Source organism: Anabrus simplex, chromosome 7, assembly GCF_040414725.1.
Source record: "Anabrus simplex isolate iqAnaSimp1 chromosome 7, ASM4041472v1, whole genome shotgun sequence".
NCBI lineage: Eukaryota > Metazoa > Arthropoda > Insecta > Orthoptera > Tettigoniidae > Anabrus > Anabrus simplex.
In genome coordinates this window covers 338,712,479-338,734,962 of record NC_090271.1, presented here as the reverse complement: position 1 = coordinate 338,734,962, position 22,484 = coordinate 338,712,479, and the positions used below count along the sequence as shown (strand labels likewise).

The 22,484-nt window shown below is 39.0% G+C and overlaps 1 protein-coding gene across 1 annotated transcript in view; it reads right to left on the bottom strand.

Annotated features, from left to right (window-relative positions):
* The window catches only part of Kap-alpha3 (karyopherin alpha3), a 243,775-nt gene that overhangs the window by 146,554 nt on the left and 74,737 nt on the right, over positions 1–22,484 (bottom strand). The window contains exons 6-7 of the mRNA XM_067151813.2: positions 18,473–18,699; positions 17,692–17,817 (exon numbers count right to left, since the gene is read on the bottom strand). Of these exons, the coding sequence (XP_067007914.1) occupies positions 17,692–17,817; positions 18,473–18,699 (353 nt within the window). The remainder of the gene's footprint in view (positions 1–17,691; positions 17,818–18,472; positions 18,700–22,484) is intronic.

Here is a 22,484-nt window from a genome sequence, read left to right as displayed (position 1 = left end):
TGAAACTCAACCCCAAACGTTTGCCAGGTTAGAGGCTATGGCGGTGTCAGCAGGAGGAGTAAGATATGCAGACACCTTAAGAGTCACGAGTGAGCCCCCTCCATCTTCTAACAGTTTTCGGCCTTCCCCTCGCCGAACTTTCACCACCTGCAAATGCTACGCTTCTGGGTTGATGGATCATCTGCGTAACAAGTGCCCAGTGATAAAATCGAGTGGGACAAGGAATGGAGCAGGGTCATCACAAGGATGTTTTAAATGTGGCTCGTTTACCCATCTCGCCAAGAATTGGCATAACGCCAATAACACACCCTCCTGTTCAACTTCTGGTGCAACCCCCGCAGAACTCCAACGGTAGGAAGTGACTAGTGCCATTGGCAGAGTCGGCATGTTCATCTTCCCAAGGCTCAGCCCCTGTTAAACCCAACGAAAGCTTGGGTCAGTGTAAAACCTCTTCTAAACTAGCATTTGAAGGTCCTAAAGAATGCCTCAGGATTGCGGCGGAGACCCCCGCCATGGTACCTTTTCTTAAAATTGAATTGAATAGTGAACCCGTTACCGCTCCATTAGACTCTGGGAGTGTGTGTTCTATAATTTCGGCTGAGTGGTATTCCAAATTAAAGACTATTTGTAAATTTTCTGATTATTGTTCGTCTTCGGTCCAATGCGTTTTGGCTAATTCCTCTCCCTTAGAAATTTTAGGTTTCATCTTTGCCAAAATTCGTATTTCTAAATTCACTTGGAAAATAAAACTGTTTGTGGCTACGAACTTGTCTTGCCCTGTAATATTGGGAGCGGAATTCATGTCCTCTACTGGTCTAGTGCTCGACATTCAGAGCAAGTCGTGCACCTTCAAATTTGCTAATAATTGTAAAATTCCTTCGCTAAAATGTAATTCTGTGTCATGTTCATCTGTTTCGCCTACCCAGGATGAGATGATGTTAGAAGTTAGACATCTACCTGAGGAGCAGGCTGATAGTATTCGTAAATTGTGTCAGTCGTTTCCTGATGCGTTTTCTGATACTCTTGGTGTTACTGACCTTAATGAATACAAGATTGAGGTGACGGATTCGATCCCGGTTAGGTTTCCACCTTACAGGCTGTCTCCACCCAAAAAGAAGGCTCTTAATTAGATCATCGACCAGATGTTAAAAGATAATACAGATGTTGATTCCCAAAGGGAATTTAAAATATTTGTCCCGAATGAGTAAATTTATAATACCAATATAATGGTCCGTTATTGGACATTATAAATTTTCCAGCTAACTCATTCTTGGTTGCCTTGGGTGGTGTGCTAAGTCCCAACTGATGAGCCTAACTTAGCACACAAGGGCGAAACGCAGGCAACCAAGAATGAGTTAGCTGGAAAATTTATAATGTCCAATAATGGACCATTATATTGGTATTTTAAAGATGGTATTATTCGACCTTCTAAATCGGCGTATTCATCGCCCATTTTTCTGGTGCATAAACCCCAAGATGGCTTCAGGCCTGTCATTGATAAAGGGCCTTAAATTGGAAGGTGGTGTTACAATCTGTGCCTCTTCCAGACCTTCACTCTTGTTTTTCATGGTTTGGGAAAGCTAAGTTCTTCACCATCTAAGACCTTAATCAGGAGTACAACCAGATCCCTCAAGCTGAAGAATCGAAACATCCAACTGCCTTTGCCACGGATTGGAACTTGTATGAGTACAACCGTGTGCCTTTCGGGCTCCCCACGGGAGTAGCCGTGCTCACTAGATTGCTAGATAGGGTCTTCTTCGACATCAAATTTGAATATTTGTATCACTATCTTGATGATGTAGATCATCTAAAGGAAGTACTTAATCGCCTTCGCAAAGCTGGGTTGACTGTCAAATTAGTCAAGGTAGATTTTGCTAAACCTTCTATGTCGTTCCTAGGGCATATTGTGTCACCCAATGGTGTTTCTATCGATCATTCCAGAACACAGGCCATCCGTGATTTCAAACCTCCTAAGGACATCAAAGGTATTGCCAGGTTCATTGCATGGTGAATTTCTTCAGGAAATTTATTTCTAACTTCGCTAACAGAGCTGCGCCCTTGAAATTACTTCGTAGGAAAGGCGTCAAATTTGAGTGGGGACCCTCTCAACAAGCCGCTTTTGAAGACCTGAAATTAGCTCTTTGGAACGCCGCTGTCCTTGCTATGCCTGATCTCTCGAAGAAATTCATCGTTCAACCGACGCCTCATCACTGGCTGCTGTGCTTCTTCAGGAAACTGAACTCTGAAGGCGACCCATCGCCTATGCGTCTAGGAGATTATCGGCCCAAGAGGCCGAATATTCCATCTACGAACTTGAGGGTTTGGCTGTCTTATTTGGACTAGAGAAGTTCCGACTATCTGGAACATGTCAAATTTGACCTGGAAACGGATAATCAAGCTTTAAGTTGGGTCTCAGCTAGGCTTACATAAAATCAGCTTCATGGTCCGTATTGCACTTCAATAGATTTCTTCATTTCGACAGTTATTTATAAATTGCATAATTTTTAATTTATAAATTGACCTTTTTTCATGAATTATTAAGAAAAGAATATTCATTTAGGACGTATTCTCTATGGAATATTGTACAAGTGTTTCCTTGACAACTGCTTTCAATTGTAGAAATAATTTATATATTTTCTCTTGAGTTTTTTGTTTGTTTTAATGTTGTCAATCTTATGTTAAGTTTAAGAACACTTCCTCTTCAGCATTACTTTGTCAATTTATATATTTTTCATCTAAACAGTGTTATGTGGCTGAAGATGTTGATAATACACAAAACATGTACCACTTTTAACCATTAAATTGCCTTAAGCAATCATTGTATCGACTAGGTGGAAAATAATAAATACTTAATTGTGAATCTTAGCTAGGCCACGTCGTACTGGTCGTATAGCCCGCTGGGCCATCAGGATTTCTGCATTCCAGTTTGATGTAAGACATATCAGAGGATCGGAAAATGCTGTGGCGGATACACTAAGCCGTATGTTTTCTCGTGATGTGGAGACCACCAAACAGGAAGATAGTTCTTCTCTTCCCACGCCCATGCCTTCTGGTATTAATGCCATTCTAACTGATGCCCCCATGTTGTTTAGGGATATTGAAAAATATCAACGTGAAGATCCTGTGCTGGTCCCTATTATTGAAACCCTTTCTTCTGGGAAACATGTCGTCCCTTATGTGTTGAGGAATGGGGTTTTGTGTTGCCCGTCGAGGCATGACCAAAAGATGAAAGTTGTAGTTCCAGCTGTTTATGTGCCTATGATCTTCAAGTACTATCATGAGACCCCATTAGGGGGGCATTTCGGCATCTTTAAAACTCAAAAAAGGATCCGAGATGTTCATTTGGAAAGGCATGGATGGTGAAATTCGTGAATTGGTAAAAGCTTGTAAATCTTGTTTGCTTAGTAAACCCACCTTGTCCACTAAGTTAGGTCTATTATCATCTCACCAAGCGTTGCGCCCCATGGAACGCCTCTATTTAGACTACGTCAGACCCTTCCCCCTATCAAAGGGGAACGCCAACAAATTCATTCTAGTGTGTGTAGATGGTTTCATGACTCAGCTGGCAACCGCTCAGTCCACCATTTCTTGTTTAAATACCATATTTGCTTCTTTTGGTCCTTGTCAATATATAGTTTCTGATAATGCTAAAGCCTTTACATCCAACCTCTTCCGTAAATTCTGTTTTGATCTGGCTATATCACATTTAACTACTTCGGCGTATTATCCTCAACCATCTCTGGCTGAGCGGGTCAATCGTAATCTTCGATTGGCTCTTATCGCATTTCATCACGAAGATCTTTGCAGGTGGGATACATCACTGCATTAGTTGGCCTTTGCTTTAAATTCAGCGGTTCATGAGTCCCATAAGTTCACACCTGCATCTCTGATGTTTAAATTTGTTCCTAACACGCCGCTCTCTAACCTTTGGTCACTCAATGATATTTTACCAGAGACAATAGATCCCAATAATATTAGGGATCTATGGAAGAAGGCTAAGCACAACCTGAAGGTTTCTCATGAAAAGGTTAGGGAAAGATATGATCGTGGACGGAGGCCCACCAATTTAAAAGACTGAGATCAAAACATGGTTAGGAATTTTGTTCCTGCGGGCAAGCTTGCCCCTAGATTCCATGGACCGTGCGTCATTTTGGATTTTTTGACACCAGTTACCTTATTAGTAAGGAATCCAGCCACAGAGAGGATCTTTAGAGTCCATCTATCTCAGGTGAAACCTGTATAATTACTTTACTATTTTCATTAGCCTTCAACATTTAAAAGGAGTTTGAAGGTTTTTTTTTTTTTTATTTGAGGCCTTCTGACCTATTATTTTTATTAACAAATTTGGTATATGATCTTTATGTACAATCTTCCCCTCTGGTCTTCCTGCCATTTATTCCTTGGTGGCCAGTACTAAGTCCCCGCCTCCTGCATCTCCGCACTATTGGCACACACGCACTTTCCACGCCGCCCGCCCCTCTGCATCACCAACAAAGATCGTACTCTCAAGTCTCCAACAACACTTCTCTGTCACCTAGATCTTACCATTTCAGTGCCCCCTCAGCCGTTCGCTGCCATACTGCAACACCTGGCGAGAAAAACAGAAGTGGTGCAAGGGCCCACTTCACTCCCGTGAAGACTCCTTGTGAACGGCGCGCCGGAGTCCATCTCCCGCCAAAGCCAGAAGTGCGGTGATCCTACTGCCAACTCATCTGGGGACTGTACATAGACTTCTAATATGCAGCGACCATCACCACGACTACCCCTCTCATAGTAGCGGGAGAGGTGTATCTGAGGGTACTCAGGGGGGTCCGGGCGACCTCAACTGAGTATCGGCAGCGGCGGCAGGTCTTGCCGTCAAATCTATCAACATGTATTCAACTGCGACAATAACAAGGACAATCTAAATCTGCATTTAATAATGTTTTCTACTTAGCAACTTCCGAAGAAGACTTAGAAATTTTCTTCAACTGGAAATGTTTTCTCAAAATTCTTCCGTTACCCCAAGGAAGGACATTTGGTGGCAGAGGTCTGTACTGGGAGGTACACCTCAACGCCACGCATTAAAAATAAGCACCTTGATGAACTCCTCTATCGAACAAAAGTGGAAACTACTACAACAGGAACTTAGAACTTTAATCAGAAGATGTCACCACCAAAATATTATGTAATTTTTGTTATTGTGCAATTTCCTAAACTGACCGAATTTCTCCTTGTTTTGTTGTGATATACATCAAGAAGTTTGAACATTTCTCCACAGATGACACAACTAAAAACTATGATCATGCACCCTGGTGCAAGGTGAAAGAACTTCTAATTTACAGAAGTTTTGTATTTCTAGGTTTTTGTAACTGATTGATGTTCATTTATTTTTGGGTTGGCAATATTTCCTTTTTCTTTCCGCCAGTTTTGAATCTGGCCAATGAAATATTTCTGTAATTAATTTTCAACCTATCACAGGCTTCTTGTTCAATTTGGAGTGTTACTTTTGAACTCAACCAATAAAATTAAGAGGGTGTGTCTTGATCAGTCATGAATGATCTCGAACCTGCCCTGAGGGTTTATAAACTGCGGCTTTTCACGTTTCTTGGCCAATTGATCGTCGCCTTTCAGAGAGTGTGTGTTTAAGCAGGAGGCGGGCGGCCTCTTCGTCAGCAGCTAGAACATTCATAAGGTAATGGCCACATAATTTATATCTTTCTTGCTGCCTCCGCAACTTTACCTTAGGGGAATGTCAGAATCTTCCCTTGGTTAATGTAAAAATTTCATAAAGCTTTAACTTTAAATCAGGATAGAGAGTGAATTACCCTCTCGAGCTTTCCTACATCTTGGTTTGAGGTGACTACATTTTGTAACTGCCTTTACTTCGGTAATGTGTTAAAAGTAATTTTATTTACAAGTCACCTCAGTAGTTTGGGAATAGCCCCTGTTTCATTGGCCTAGAGCTCTGCAGGTTTCTAAGTTTTTACTATCTTGGAGCGCAGTGCATGCCTCCATTCCTTTTGTGTTTGGGCCAGTTATTTAACCTGTTCTTTTTTTGTGAAGGCCCCGTAGGTTGGGTATTAAATACTCCTGTATAAAATTATTTTCAAATTGTAAGTTGTGCCTTGACAGGCCAGTGATTGTAAATTCATTTTGCCTTGGGTAGGCTTGAGAAACAGAGCATGTTAGCTCTTTTTCAAGTTGTAATTGTAAAGAGTGCCTCTGGAAGGCTAGATATTGAAATTTGGAGCAAGTGCTCTTTGAATTAGGTGATTTCTGCCCCTGACTTAATGGTTCCTAATTTTTAACTTAAATGGTGTAAACTGGATCTGGTACATCTGATATTGTAAAATAGGGGCTTGAAGCCCGAAATCGTTAAAGTTCTGACTCTTGGATTTTCCTAGTCTTGTACCTGATTTTCTGTTATTTGTTGACTTCTTGTTTTTTGAAGAAATATAACCTTCAATTTAAGTTTTAAATTAATTTTGATATTGTAGTTAGACCCATTAAAACCCGCACCTTCTTTCACCATCTCTGCATTCCACAGAAACCCCGCAACAATTATTATTATTATTATTATTATTATTATTATTATTATTATTATTATTAGAATTGTATAACTATGAAGTGTTTACATCCATTTAGCATTAGTATTATTATTACATCATTACATACGATATGATCATGCTGTTTGTGACGTTATGTCATGAAACATGTGCTATATATAAATATTCATATCAGTTCAATTAATGTAAATACCTGTAAATTAATATTATAATTTATTCTTACCTGTATATATAAATTGTAGGCCATATTGTGAAAAACACTATAACTTCCAGAATGATAATAGACACTGTACTATTAGGCACTCTAGAATCTTCATGAAGGTATTGTTTGTAACATATCTTTCTGGAAGCCTGGCCAGGATATAAAGAAATGACCTTGACGAAGTTAGTTAGTTATTGGAAGTTACTGTTAAGTGAGTTATGTTCAGCAGAGTTATGCTGTAGCAAGAATATACTTGTGACTTCGTGACATGCGGTGGATGCAGTCACCATATTGAAATTACAGTCAGTTACTTTATAATGGCGGTTTGTGATGCGAGTGTTTTGTTTTGACAACAGTGATTAAGGTTATGTGTCTGTTCGATTTGTCAATACATGTAAATAAAAATAACTGTACTAACTGACAGCATCTCGTGTGCGTCTCTCTGGACACGTTAAGAGGTTGTAGAAAGTATTTTGTGTGCCAACGCTACGAACTTATAGGATAAGATATTTCTATTTATTGCTTTATAAGAACCAAATGCACCAGACCTTTGGTTCGGAGTACCCGGGTTCAAAACCTGGGCTTGGGATTTTTGCTCCATTTAATTAAATTGTCCGAGCCTCCACGGCTCAGACGGCAGCGCGCCGGCCTCTCACCGCTGGGTTCCATGGTTCACCCTGGTCACTCCATGTGAGATTTGTGCTGGACAAAGTGGAGGGGGAACAGGTTTTTCTCTGGGTACTCCGGTTTTCCCTTCCATCTTTCATTCCAGCAACACTCTCCATTATAATTTCAGTCATTAATCATTGCCCCAGAGGAGTGAGACAGGGTTTGACAACGGCACAATTTGTATCCTCGTCGCTAGACGGGGGACTTCATTCATTCTATCCCTGACCGGTCTAATAACTGGAAACAGGCTGTGGATTTTCATTTCATTTAATTCAATTGTTTATAGAAAACTGCACAAGTAACTTAAACGTATTTTCGTTTGAGCAACTGCGGTTGGAGTAGGGCTTCCTGAAGTTCAGCCAGAACACATTCCTCCACGTATAGTGGAATTTTTTTAAACTGGAAGAGGGAGGAGAAGTTGGGAGTGCTATAGAAATCGTGAACTCACCAACTGTAGCCACACCTAAGCGAAAAACAAGCCTTTTGGATGACTATGAATATGATGAAACTAGAACTAATACAGAACTGCAGCGCTTGGTGCTGTTAAAGCAGTTAAGAATGCCGGAACTCAGGGGTAAAAGTTAAAATCCGAGATTAAAGAATGATAGTCAAATATATACAACCTGTGACAAATTTCGGTGAATGAAGTCAGAACGGTCGATCCGGCAACACTGGCGACACGCAATGTTGCACCTGCGTAGCGGGAGGTTTTGACCACCTGCTCCCAATGTTGTTCAGTTGAGCAACGTGTGTGTGCCGTGTAAGACCTGTTTGACACAATGCGTGTTTAGTGCGTTGGTTCTGAACTGCAAACAGGAACATGAACGACCCAAAGATCAATGTACAGTTTTGTTTTAAGCTTGGCAAGACACAGAAAGAAACGCATGCAATGCTGGTACGTTTATGAAGTTTAAGCAATGTCCTTGAAGTGAATAAACGAGCGGCTCGCCCGTTTTCGAGGATGCTGGGAAAGTGTTTCTGACAATCCCTGTAGCGGAAGACCGGCCACCACCGTCAGTGACGAAAACATTGAGAAGGTGAGAACATTAAGCGTGAACGATCGGCGATTAACTGCGTGCATGATAGCGGATGAACTGCAGATTAACCGGAAATCCGTGTGATAAATCATTACCGAGCAGTTAGGGAAGAAGAAAACGTGTTCTCGTCTTGTGCTACATCACTTGACTGATGATCAAAAGCAGGCGCGTTTAGAGCCTTCACAGGAATTTGTCGAAACACCGGATGCAACACCAAATTTCTTGAGTGTATTGTCACAGAGAATGAAACCTGGTGTCTCAGGTATGACCATGAAACAAAACTGCAAAGCATAGAATGGCATTCTCCGGGATCCCCTCGTCGGAAAAAGGACAGAGCCGAAAATCCATGCATCAAAACTACGCTCATCACCTTTTTCGATAGTCACGGCATTATCCACAAGGAATTTCTACATGAGGAGTGATGTTGATTGCTACACAGTACATTGATATTTTGACCCGTTTCATGAAACGTCTACGCAGGGTACGACCCCAGTACCCACAACAAGGTTCGTGTTTTTGTCCATGACAACGCCCGCCCAACACAGCCAATATCGTCAACAGTTCATGGCAAAAGAGGGGGTGGTGCAACTTTAACATCCCCCATACTCGCCGATCTCAATCCCACAACTCAACTCGCTGAAAGGAAAGAGATATGACGACATTCCTGACATCCAGCGAAACATGATGAGGCTTTTGAACACAATCCCAAATGAAGGCTGCAGGCAAAGTTTTCAGAACATGTATCGCCAATCTCAGCAGTGCACATTTATGGGAGGGGACTATTTCGAAGAACAGTAAGGTCAGTGTCGTGCATTTTTCATCTACGTTGATAGTACAGGACTATTCACCGAACTTTATTGTCACTTGTTGTATATTTTAAAAAATGAATTGTTTTGCATTTATTTATTTATTTATTTATTTATTATTTTTTTTGTGAACAGTGAAGAGAGTAACACTGGTACTTGCTGCAACTTGAACACCTTGATGTATTATTTCTGCCAATTCATTTCGCCTAGCTTCACCATTCCACCTGATATTTCCAGCAGCTGCCATGTCATCCTCATTTCCATCTTCTTATCTCACATTGCCACCTAATGGTGGTAGTTCAGGGTGCTCATCTTGTAAGTGCTTAGCAATATTATGCAACACAACAACAAATGATAAGACAGGCATACTTTGTGCTGAAGAATTGCGAAACGTTTTAGTTGTCCAAAACATCGTTCTAACACAACTCGTTCTTTGGTAATGCACCTGTTATAAGCAGTTTCTAGAGATGTTTATGGATTTCTAAACAGTATCATAAGCCATGGTGCAATACCATAACCACTATTCGCTAACAGCAATGCATTTACACTATTTAGACTGAATCTTGTCTGTATAGATGAATTTCTCCAGACTCTTGAATCATGCACAGATCCAGGCCATGATACATTGACACTGGTGAAAACTTCCTTGGCATTGCATGTTGCCTGTAGAGTAATATTTGCATACCCTTTCCTGTTTATAATTCATCACCATAATTTGGAGGTTTATTAATTCTAACATGAGTGCAGTCAACAGAACCTACCGTTGCTGGAAAAATAGTACTTTTCCTGCCACACTCATTTTGCAACATCAAATTCAATATCTGTTTCAGGAAATTTTATCCACACTGCAGCTTTAGCCATGATGCAGTCCATAACCTCAACAAGATATCTGGACACAGTTGTTTGATGAATGCCCAGATCTTCTTCTATGCCACACTGAAATGCAGGGTCATCTACCAATCTTAAAAATGCTTTTAATTTAAGTATGTTCTTAATAGTACCTCCTGTTGTTTCCAGTTTTCTGATCCAAATAAGTATTGGTTTAACCAGTCCACATTCACTTTTGAAAAACAATACAGACTTTTAAAGTTATTAGAGTTCACATGTTCATTTCTCTCCTTGTACATTTTTCCATGAGGCACCGCATTATCAATAAAATCAACCATGTTCTTGAAATCTCTCACTCCAACATACCTGCCAACTTTACAAAACCAAAAATCAGGAGATTTTGATTTGAAAATCAGGAAAAATCAGGAGAAATCAGGAGATAAAATTGGTCAAAATTACTTATTCTACATGTCTTGCGCAACACAGTACTACGATATATTTATAAGACTTATTGTCTCAAAGCCGACTGTTGCTATACGAGACTACAAGGCTAAAAATTACACATCTCTATTCCCTTACAGGAAGTACGTGAGTGGGATAATCGGTCTTTGATAAGCCTACCAAAAATAGTATGAACTCATGCTCCACATGTGTGAATCAGTCATGCAATTAGATGCCATTACTTAGAAATGCAAAAATTAATATATTGCATCAAGTGCCCGCGCAACTATGTGAAGCACAATGCTATTTGGATCAAATAACTAGCTGATGTTCCCGTGTTTCGCTACGGAATTCTCAGAAAGACTGTCCTTATAGTTTTCCCAACTGAAGTCAACATGTCATTACGACGATGCCAGTATGAATGTCGCGATTAAAAGCAATGCTTTCATACGAAATATTCGATAAAATGAAAACAAAACATTTTCTCACTTTTAGCGAAAAGTACTGCAGTGTAAATCTATCAGTTCAAAGTTTCAGGGCTAGAATGACCAGGCTGCAGACAGCCGCGAACACTCCTGTGTAATTATTCTGTTTAAGTGTGCACACTGCTCATTCAAATCACTACCTCAGAGTAGGGATCGAATAGCTGGAATACTATGATGATCCAGTGTGTTACGTACCAGTAGTATCAGAAAATTTATGAACCAGAAGAATGGCATGCTAAACAAGAGAGATCCAACTCCCCACTCCCCAGCTTCTTCCCGCCAATATTCAAACAGGCTGTTATACTTGAAACGCAGCAGTAATCCCGTCTATCGTAGATAAATGGCAGCAGAATACACAAAGCACATCACAACAAACAATGGTCAATGTAATTGTTGATCAATTTTATGAGCTTTCTATATTGGAGGCCTTCACATTTAGTTTTCTTCCGAATCTGTGATATTAGAGCATCTAATGTAAAGCGAGTTGTCCTTTCTTTCATGACTCCCTCTTGTGTTATTATTCAAGCGATCGTTCCTTCGTGACTTTCCTCATTCTTATAATCTTCAAAATTTAATCACCTTCACCACCAATATTATTGTAGTCGGAACGGTAAAACTGAATAAGCAAATTATCACAAAAATAATTTATTCCATTATTACCACCTATTCAATACAAGCCACGTGCTACGTGGATGAAATCTACGTAATACTATATACACTTTTCAGGGACATTTTTCGCCCCTTGTTAAGGGCATCATCAACCTTTAGGTAACCTTAAGGTCACATATCTGAAACATTACCTATTCATACATGGATCACAATGAAAAGTATGTTTCAGACATTTGAACTTAAGGTTTCCTAAAGGTTGATGATGCCCTTAACAAGGGGCGAAAAATGTCCCTGAGAAGTGTATATAGTATTATGTAGATTTCATTCACGTAGCACGTGGCTTGTATTGAATAGGTGGTGATAATAAGAGTATATTTTTGTGATAATTTGCTTAAGTCAGTTTCATTACGAATCAATCATGAGAATTGTCTCTTGCAAAACTGAATAAGACAAATAATCAGAAACTGCATTCTCTGTAACTTTTGTTATGTAGTACTTTTCAATATGACCACTAAGATAGGTAATTAAAAATGAAATTTTTGGCACCTTCCCCTCAACTACCATTTCGAACAGAGTGAATGAAATTGTTTATAGCATAGACTGTAGTTCCTTATTCCCTGACTTTACATCAAATTCTGTTCACCCATTTTCTTGTACCTCGGCGCTGATACGGACTTAGGAAAAAAAAATCCAAATTCATGAATATCTCCGTTATCACAGCCGGTACGGTAAAAATGCATAAGACATAAATGATAGGAAATTTAATAATATATAACTTTAGTTATGTAGTATTTATCGCTAGGGCCAATAATAACAAATATTTGCGAATTAAATTTTAGGCCTTCCCCTAAACTACCATTTCACTCAGCGTGAATAAAATTATTTATGGCCTAGATTGTAGCGACTTATTCCCTGACGTTATATACCGATTTTCATTAAATTCTCTTCAGCCGTTTTCTCGTGATGAGCCTGCGTACGTACAGACATACAGACAGACAGAAATTACGGAAAATTAAAACGTGTATTTCCCCCTTGTTACTATGGTCACGACCAGTACGGAAATACCGTTCTTTTAAAATTCTGAGCAATGTACAGACAAAACATTTTATTTATACTGAGATAAATTACAATTAGTCAGAATTGTCTCCAAATGGCTCCTAAAATCTCTAGAAAAGTCACTAGTCGTTATCATTGAAATTATGTCACTACATTACTAAGAAAGCGACTAGTCTCTAGAATCGACCAAAGAGGATGGAATCGACTAGACTGACGTGAACGAACACGAACATAGCACGCGAGAACGAGAGATTGACAATCGATATACGCGTCGCGATATACAGGTTTCAATAAACATCGCACATTCGCGCACATTTCTCGCATTAATAAACTTCGATATTTCGTTTGAAAGCGGCCAATGAGCGAAGGACTTCCGGCCACTGGCGTAAAAAAGCTGAAATGGCGGGATTTGAAATCAAATGTTTGAAGTTCACCAAAAAATAAGCTAAAATCGGGAGAAAAGATAAAATAATCGGGAGGCGGGAAAAACTGTCGAAAATCGGGAGTTTCCCGCCTAAATCGGGAAAGTTGGCAGGTATGCTCCAAAAAGCAAAGTTTGAGGCAACTATCAGCCATACTCAAAACAAAGTGAGTATATACTCAGTCTGAGAAGGTACTCCCTTTTATTCATACCACATACGAGAATCTACTCTCAGCTTCTTAGGAAGGTGAGTATTGTTGCGAGCTGTTTGTGCTTACCTTACGTAAAAAAAAAAATAATAATAATAATAAAAAAAATTCTCCCCTTCGAATTGGTGCTCTTTTCTCCGTCTGCTGTTACGAACTGTCGGTTTCCCGGCTGCTTGTACTACTGCTGTCACTGCTCACCTGCATGGCGCATCCACTCTGACGTCACGCCTATAGTATGTTCTCGATCTACCCCGCTGGCATATATATATATATGGCCTTGTGTCGTTCATTCGGCAGGTCAGTTGTGGTATAACCTTGTTAAAGACAGTGGGAGCTGGAACTCTGTACACGGCTGGACCGTGTCCATTTTACTTGTAAACTTCGTGCTGGACTTCTGTCAAGGGTGAGCAGACACTGTTTCTTTCTATCATTTAACGTGTCCTACCTTGCTGTACTTGGGCTTCGCCGTAGTAACGAAAATTAAACTTTGGTCCCTTCAGGACACATCTGAGTATTCGTGCAGCACAAATGTTCTGCCTTTTGGACATTTTTATTCCTAAAATGTGGTGTAAATGGTGTACTGGACAGCTGATCTAAAATTCTAGCCCATACACATTCCTACCTTCTGAGATGAACTTTTGCATCGCGTCTGTTAGTGCTGGGGACTTGGCGGCTTGATCCTTATCCTATCCCATTCCTCCGTTTCTTATTTCCTTGTTTCTTTTCTTATCCCATCTATCTGTTAACTTTGCGTAAAAATGGTGCTTGCTCAAAAGATGTGGTCTGCTAATTTAATTTGTATGTTCATCGGTTAGCTTCAATTTTATTATCGCCTCTGCGCATGCATGTGTGTTTTAATCCCTTCTGGGATCACTTGTTGGAATTCCTATTTTTTTCTCTAATCTACCAAAAGGATCACTCCCTGGATTGGAGATTGGTTTATTTCTATTCTGAATCTCTAGAATTGTTTGGCATGAGCTTACATTTTTTGATGTCCTATTGTAAACATTGTATCAATTTGAGAGCTTATCTAGCAAGTGTATGACACTACCAACTTTGTATTCTACTGGCACGAGCCTGAAACTTTATTTGATGTACCTCCCTTCTAGCGTATTGTGTAATATAATGCAAAGAAACTGATTTCAGAATCTATGGGTTCCCTCCCCCTTTCCCTCTTTCCCCTAATTGAAGTGTCGGAACATATGTCCAAAGATTGTAGTGATTGGTGCTTAGGAATTCGATTACGACGATGTAATCAAATTTTGTATCACCTACGTGTTTTAAAATCAAACTTAATGCTTTTATTATGCCATATGCTGGTTCATACTATTTGTTCTGATGTAAAGATAATTTGTTACCCCTTTGAGATTGGTATAATATATTTGTTATTTTCAAACTTGTTTTCCAAAATTCTCTTTCACGAGTTCCTTTCCCCTATTACTTCCGTTTTCACATGTACCTACCACGGCAATTCTCTTGGGTAGCGGCCCTTTAACTTCTTTATGCACATGTATGGAGCTCTGAATTGCACTGTTTACGGTAATGTTGACACGATGTATTGAACTGTTATATTCTCATGTTGCACGCTTCTCGGCACTCTGCGCGCTTGTGTACTGTCAGTTCTGAGTACTTTGATATCTTGTTGTCTAGTATCCCGATCAAGGGCACTCTCCTAAAAACAAATCTCAATTACAACGCTATTTCTAGCAAGTTGATAGTAAGCAAAGACACTAAAAGTACAAAGAGCGTTACAGTATATACTACACCACCTCCATACCATGAGTATATAATTGTAGGCCTTCATATTTAGTTTTCTTCCGACTGTGATATTAGAGCATTCAATGTAAAGGGAGTCATCCTTTCACGATTCCTTTTATTCTTCATGCGATTGTTCCTTCCCAATTTTTTTTTCTTTCTCATTTTGTTAGTCATCTTCAGAATTTTCCTTGTTGCTATGGGCTGATGGGCATGGGGCTTTACACCGCAAGACAATCATGACAAAATCACCACCACCACCACCACCTGTTAAAACAATTCAGCACTGCTTGACACTAACACGGACTAAGCAACACAAGTCTAAATACAGTACATGAATATCTCTGTTATGGTACCGAGTACGGTAAAACTTGTATAAGACATGAATGATCGGATACTGGATTTTCTATAGCTTCCGTTATGTAATATTTAGCAACAGGACCACCAATGACGTAGATATTTGAGAGTTATAATTTAGGCCTTCCCCTAAACTACCACTTCACAAACCGTAAATTAAATTAATTATAGCCTAGATAATAGTGCCTTATTCTCCGATTCCATATTCCGATCTTCATTAAATTCTGTTCAGTCATTTTCTTCTTACTGTGGACGTGACCAATACAGAAATAAATTCTGAACAATGTACAGACAAAATTCTTATTTTATATACATATATATATTGTACCAGAAACACCACTACAAAAAAGCAAGTTCGAAGTACGAGAGTTAAACCTTGCATGAGGTGAAGGTTAGGCAAGCCCGCCGAACTCCACTGACGCACACAGCAGTGACGTGGCCGCCTCGGGCCGGCTTCACACAGCGAGCATGACCATATATAGTGATGTTCCGATCCGTATATAAAGTACATTTGGAGTTAAGATACAATTATTTTTGCACTGCCAACGTTCAGGCCATAATAATAACTGCAAACTATCAAATTCTTGAGCAAATCTACAATGTACTTTAGGAGTTAATAGAGGTGGATAATATTCACATTTCGAGAGGCTTCATCGCCTCCAGGTATAAAAGCAAGGCAATCTAAGCTACAGACAGGCAGTAATACTCTGCCGTCTCTGCGATACAGGTGACGGGTGGAGCTCTACAAGTGCGGCAGACCGAACCTATGTCCAGTCGGGACTCTGTATTTTGGTGGGGCGATACTCTGACTGTCTAGCGCTACGTTCCATAGAAGTGGAACATAGTATTTCTCTTCAAGTGCCATATTACGACTTGTGTTTTCTTTACAAACAGTGGCCTTCCAAAGGAACATAGAATTTTATTTTTCCAAGTGTGACAATTTCTTCAAGTGCTTAATTTTTCCAAATGTCATATTGAACTTCTGTTTTCATAACGAACTATGGGAACATAGAATATTTCCAAGTGCCACATTTGAACTTGTGTTTTCATAACAAACTGTGGCAACATACAATATTAATGCCATATGTGAACTTGTGTTTTCTTCTCGTGAAGTTCCGAGGGAACATAGAATTTTTCAGTGCTACATTTAAACACATAGATTCTACTTCATAATAATTATTCACAGACAATGTTAAACGTTCTTCAAGTGCAGTTAAATTTAATAATTATTTATAGACAGTGTTGAACAGCCTTTGAGTGCATGCAATTTCAATAATCATTTACAGACAGTGTAGAACATTCTCCGAGTGCCATTAAACTTGTTTAATTTATAACAAACATGATAATATGTCCTAAACTTGCACAAACTGTAAATATAACTTTCAGAGTTGTGTTCCAATCATAAAAAATGACAAAGCCAGTAAGTTAGGAAGAGTGATAATACAAGTTAGTGACCTAACAGAATATTTCAGACTGTCATGCCAATATCAGCAGACTTACATCGCAAACTTGACATTGTAAATTTGTACATAATTAATCCAAATATCAATTTGGCTGATATGCAAAGTGTGATCAGTTATTCAGTTCAATTGTTTTCTTTTTAAGTGTTAATTTCATGAACCTTTATGATTCAACGAGGTGTTTGAGTCAAAGATTCAAGTGTCAATTTCATTAACATTTGACGTATCCCACTTACAATGAATTAATGCAGTATTTAAAGCAACACTTAATTTATTCAACAGTGCTGCAAGTGAGTTGAATGCCGTATGGGAGGCTTGTGTGCTCGTCACGCCTCACCTCCCAGTATTCTCGTGTGAGATCCAACCCCACATGGTGTACACCTAGAAATTCGAGAGAACTTCCAGATCCTCCAGAAATTCGAGAACCGAGGCATGGTCCCTGTCCAGACCAAGCCCAGTAATCATCCTGCAGTTCAGAGGTTCCAACCTGGCACAACGCATCAACTCAACTTGTGTAAAAGGTGATATGAATTTGTTTCAAATGAACAATAAAACCAGATTTTCAAAAGAATATGAATTCAATGAACTAATACCTTCTCTGTACCAACTCCAATGCTTACGGACCACACCCTTAGAAACATTACACGGTCTTCAAGCTAGTGTCTGCGGCTATCGACATTTTTTCCTGGTACATATGTAATACTTTCGTTAAAATTTGGAAGACTGAAGCAACAACAGAAATGGATATATTTGTCACGAGAATATGAACAAACTGTGATAAATAACATTCTCTTCAAATGCAACTTACTTTGACTTCTTTGTGTGACAAGAGTGGTATCAACTTGGAAACAACACCGCTGTCGATCACCATTTGAATTTGCTCATTTCCACCATCTGTTAGATAGCTCAAGGCCCACACTGTATCCACGAGAATCTGAAATCCAGAACAGAAAGACAAAAACTCAGTGACAGGTAAAAAAATAAAAACCAGTAACATTAGGAAACCACAAAACAAACTATTTTTCAATAAAGATACACAGTGAAACCTTGATTCTCCATTTTTGGAGGGACCACAGGAAAAAAAAAAAAAAAAAAGAAAAGAAAAAAAAAGAAAAAAAAGTACAACATGAGAAAACTGAAAATCCGGGAACGAATGAACCATGAACAATTTGGCTAAACATCACAAAAATGAAATATGTGTTCTTATAATCTTACACACACTCCTAAACCAAACCAAACTACAGCCCCAATGGGCCTTCCGCCTACCAAGCGACCGCTGCTCGGGCCAAAGGCTGCAGATTACGAGGTGACACATGCTCAGTTCTGTCCTTTCAAGCAAAATTTGGGTTAGTTTGTGCGATCATGTCTTCAATTAAGAAAGATGACAATTTGCAGACAATAGAAATTCAAAATCACTAACCATGTATTGTGAACTCCCACTGATATAAGGATTTTAACTCGGTATTTTCATAATTACTGACACGGTTTAAATTTCATGATCATACCAACTACTATAACCCTATGAAACAGTCAAGGACATGTTTGCAATGATCAGTTTGATAATGTAATAAACAAATCATACTACTTACGTTGATATCAGTATGATGTATCAGCATATTTAAAGCGGGCAGAATCTCTCGAATTGTGTGGACGGATGGCGGAGGATCCTTGTTTCGACAGAGATTCACTATCACCCATGTTACATTCCTTAAGAAGCTGATTGGAATCTCGGGCTTGATGAAAGTTAAAAGGGGATGTACCACACCCAGACTGATTACATAGTCACGAAGCTGTGGGCCATCACCAATTATATTACCTAGAAATGAAAAAAAAAAATAAAAAATGACTAATTCATACTCAAGCAACTGAACTTCCCAACAAGAAGAGAACTTACGTAACTGTCTTCTTAACTATCACCTACCTATTAGAGGTACAGGTAAAACAAAAAACAAAAAAACAAAAAATATCATCTATCTGTCGAAATTCCAATGAAGTAATAAAAGCAATTTAGATAAATAACTTTTCTCCAGCTCAATCATGCACAGAGTTCACTTTAGACAATGCAATAACCACTTATTGATTTCTCTGCATAATCTGCCTGATACCATGAAACACTCGTTGAACGGCATTATAATCTTAACAATAAGCAGTTACAATGAATGTCACACAGTAAATAATAATAATAATAATAATAATAATAATAATAATAATAATAATAATAATAAAAGACTCAAATACTAACAAACATTGTTAAGTAAACAGTATACCACATTGCATATTGTAAGAGTTGTTTAAGGATCTCTAATCCATTTTATAAGACATAGTTACTTTTCTACAGTATTCATTAGTCATTTCCAATCAGGTACCTGATCTATTCCTAAGGTAAAAGGAGGTAAAAGTATTTTACGTATATGAAAAAGTGTACATTTGTTACTATTAATTTGCAACAAATTGTCGATTTTACATTGCAAGGTAAGTGATGGTTCACTGTATTTCCCATTGTCTGAAGCTGTTTTAGCCAAGCTGTGGGACTTTTTCTTGAAGTGTAAAACACTATATATAATAATGTTGTACTCTATGTAACTCAACACGAGCAAACAATACTGCCAGCACTATTTCTTGTATTTCTCGGTAACTAGATTACCATTTGGTTTTGTTTAATGTATGTAGTACATTTCTGATCAGATAGAATGATACAATTGCATTTTTCTCTCAGCAGATGCTGTGCAAAGGTCAAAGAAGGAAGTTTATATGAAATGGACAATTCTATTATCAATATGGGAAAGGCAGTAATACGTATCGGAAGGCCGTTTGTTCACTCGTGGAGCTTCTGAACTGTATTCCATCCCGTATATCACTTAGGACTGAACACAATGATAAACTGAGCAATATCCATACCAAGAATTCAAAGAGCAAAATGCCCTGTCTGTCCCAAAAAACCGTGTACATGGTATTGTGGGTGGAAATTGTCTACCTGAACTTGTTCTTTACTGGTGAAATAGCATATGTCCACTCTAAAGACTGTTTCAAGAGTGATGTGGACCTAACACTTAGCCATGTAGCCAGACATTTGTGTCATGAAACTGCACCTTTACGGTATTCTTGAGGCATTTCAAATAGTTTCAAACAGCATACTGTAAAGATGCTTTTAAGTTGAGAGGAAGCTAGGAAAGCAGTTGCCTTGGTAGAAGATGGACAGAGTATGCGATGTGTTGCTCAGGTGCTAGGACTTAATATCTCCACTATCCAGAGAACATACCGAAGGTTCAGGAAACTTGGTACCTTCTGCAGAAGACCTGGATCAGGCCACAGAAGGGTAACATCTGCCAGAAACTATCAGTTTCTACAGCTAAAGGTTCTGCAGGTTTACACAACAGCCCCAGAAGCTCGAAATGGATTGGAACATACACCAGGGATCGATGTCAGTGTGAGGACAGTGAGGAGGAGATTTGAAGTATATCTTGCCTCTATAAGACCAGCCACGGGCCCCTTGTTAACCTGGCAACGTAGACAAGACACTGATGACACTGATCTACAACATGCTTGCAAGGTTGCAGGCAGTGACACAAGTCAGATGGGTTAACACCCACTTCCAAGAGTGCCACTGAGTGTTAAACGGTATCAATGTGCTGCACACAAAGTGTTCTTTCCTCTATCTCCCAGGCAAAGAAGGAGACATGGATGAAGTTGATGTCTGAAGTCGATATGGGGAGGAGCAGTCAAGAAGCTTGGAGACTTTTAAAACGCTTGAGCAATGATCCTACGCAAGGTAACACACATGCCGATGTGAGTGCAGATCAAATAGCACACCAACTTTTGCTTAATGGAAAACCAAAGCTTTCCATGAAAGTAGGGAAGAATCCTATAGTCAGACAACCAGACGAGAGCAATGAGTTATCTAAGCATTTCACACTAACTGAACTGGAATTAGCTCTCAGTAAGTGTAAGATTGGGAAGTCAGCAGGACTCGATGACCTTCGAATGGAACAAATTAAGAACTTTGGTCCTACTGCGAAGTGCTGGTTGCTAGAACTCATGAATAACTGCGTTCAGTCTTCAATGATACCTAAAATATGGAGGAAGGCTAGGGTCATAGCCATTCTAAAACCAGGCAAAGATAAAAATGACCCTAGGAGCTACAGGCCAATCTCCTTATTATGCCATCTTTTTAAGATTCTGGAGGGACTAATCCTCAATAGGTTGACTGATAAAATCGAGCCACTTCTAATTCCACAGCAAGCTGGATTCAGGAGAGGGAAAAGCTGCACATCGCAGGTGTTGAAATTAAGTCAACACATAGAAGATGGCTTTGAAAGCCGGAAAATTACAGGAGCTGCATTTATAGATCTCTCGGCAGCATATGATACTGTTAATCACCGAATTCTCTTTGGAAAGGTATACAGCGTGACAAAGGACTTCCATCTGACTCGTGCCATTAGAAACCTACTTCAAAATCAAAGTTTCTTCGTTGAGTTCCAGGGCAAAAGAAGCAGGTGGAGGATACAGAAAAACGGACTACCTCAGGGAAGCGTGTTAGCACAAATGCTTTTCAATATTTACACAAGCTTTTCAATATTTACACAAATGATCAGCCTCTTCCTGCCGGGACGAATAGTTTCATGTATGCTGATGATTGTGTCATCACTTCTCAGGGGGATAACTTCGAGGCGATTGAACAAACATTGTCCACAGCTCTAGACACTCTTGCTGGCTATTACAAGAAGAATCAACTAACACCAAACCCAATGTTAGCGAACACCTCACACTAGTCCCAAGGGTAAGCCTTTTTTTTTTTTTTTTTTCTTTCCTTCCAGATTTCTAACTCCAATTGTGCCATAATCTGCTCCATCCATCTCTGGTTTGCTGGAACTCTCCCTACTTTCAAGTTTATAGTTACTTTTTAACGAGTCCACATTGGTGTCCTACGTTGTATAAGATTAATTTTACTGCTAGCGTGTAAATACGAACTAGTTCAACTTGTATTTCCTTCTGGCATTGTGTTGGCTTTCCTACAGAATTCCTAACTACTGAAGTTCACATCATTTCAACCTTAGTTTCGTCGCCATGCGCCTTTTAACTGACTCAGTTTGACTCGTACTATTCAATAACTCTATTTCAACTTTTGTTTTGCTTAATTTAAGAACTCCATAGTCAATAATTAATCCACGCTTCACGCATTGACATATATTTTAAGATCCACTATATCTATATTTACTTTAACAACCTCATGTCTGTTTTAACTTTATAGACTACCTTCGTTCAAAGTAATCCTCTACAAATACTTGCTGTTAATCTGTACATATTTTTACAATTTCAAGTCTAATGTTATCATTTTACTTTTTATTATGGCATTGTCACTCTTTTAACAATTTTTATCATTCAGCTCAGGGCCCTTACCTAATCTTTGTAAATTAAGGCTGATGATGTTCGCTATGTCGAACGAAACATGTTCCTTTATTTAAGACACCTCATGATTATTTTATAATTCAATGAGTAATATATTGTATTGAGTAGGTGGTTGTTATTAAAAGGATTTTATAATTTTAATATATTGTCCTCAATACGGTTCTATTATGAGATTAATTACATGAAACCCAACTA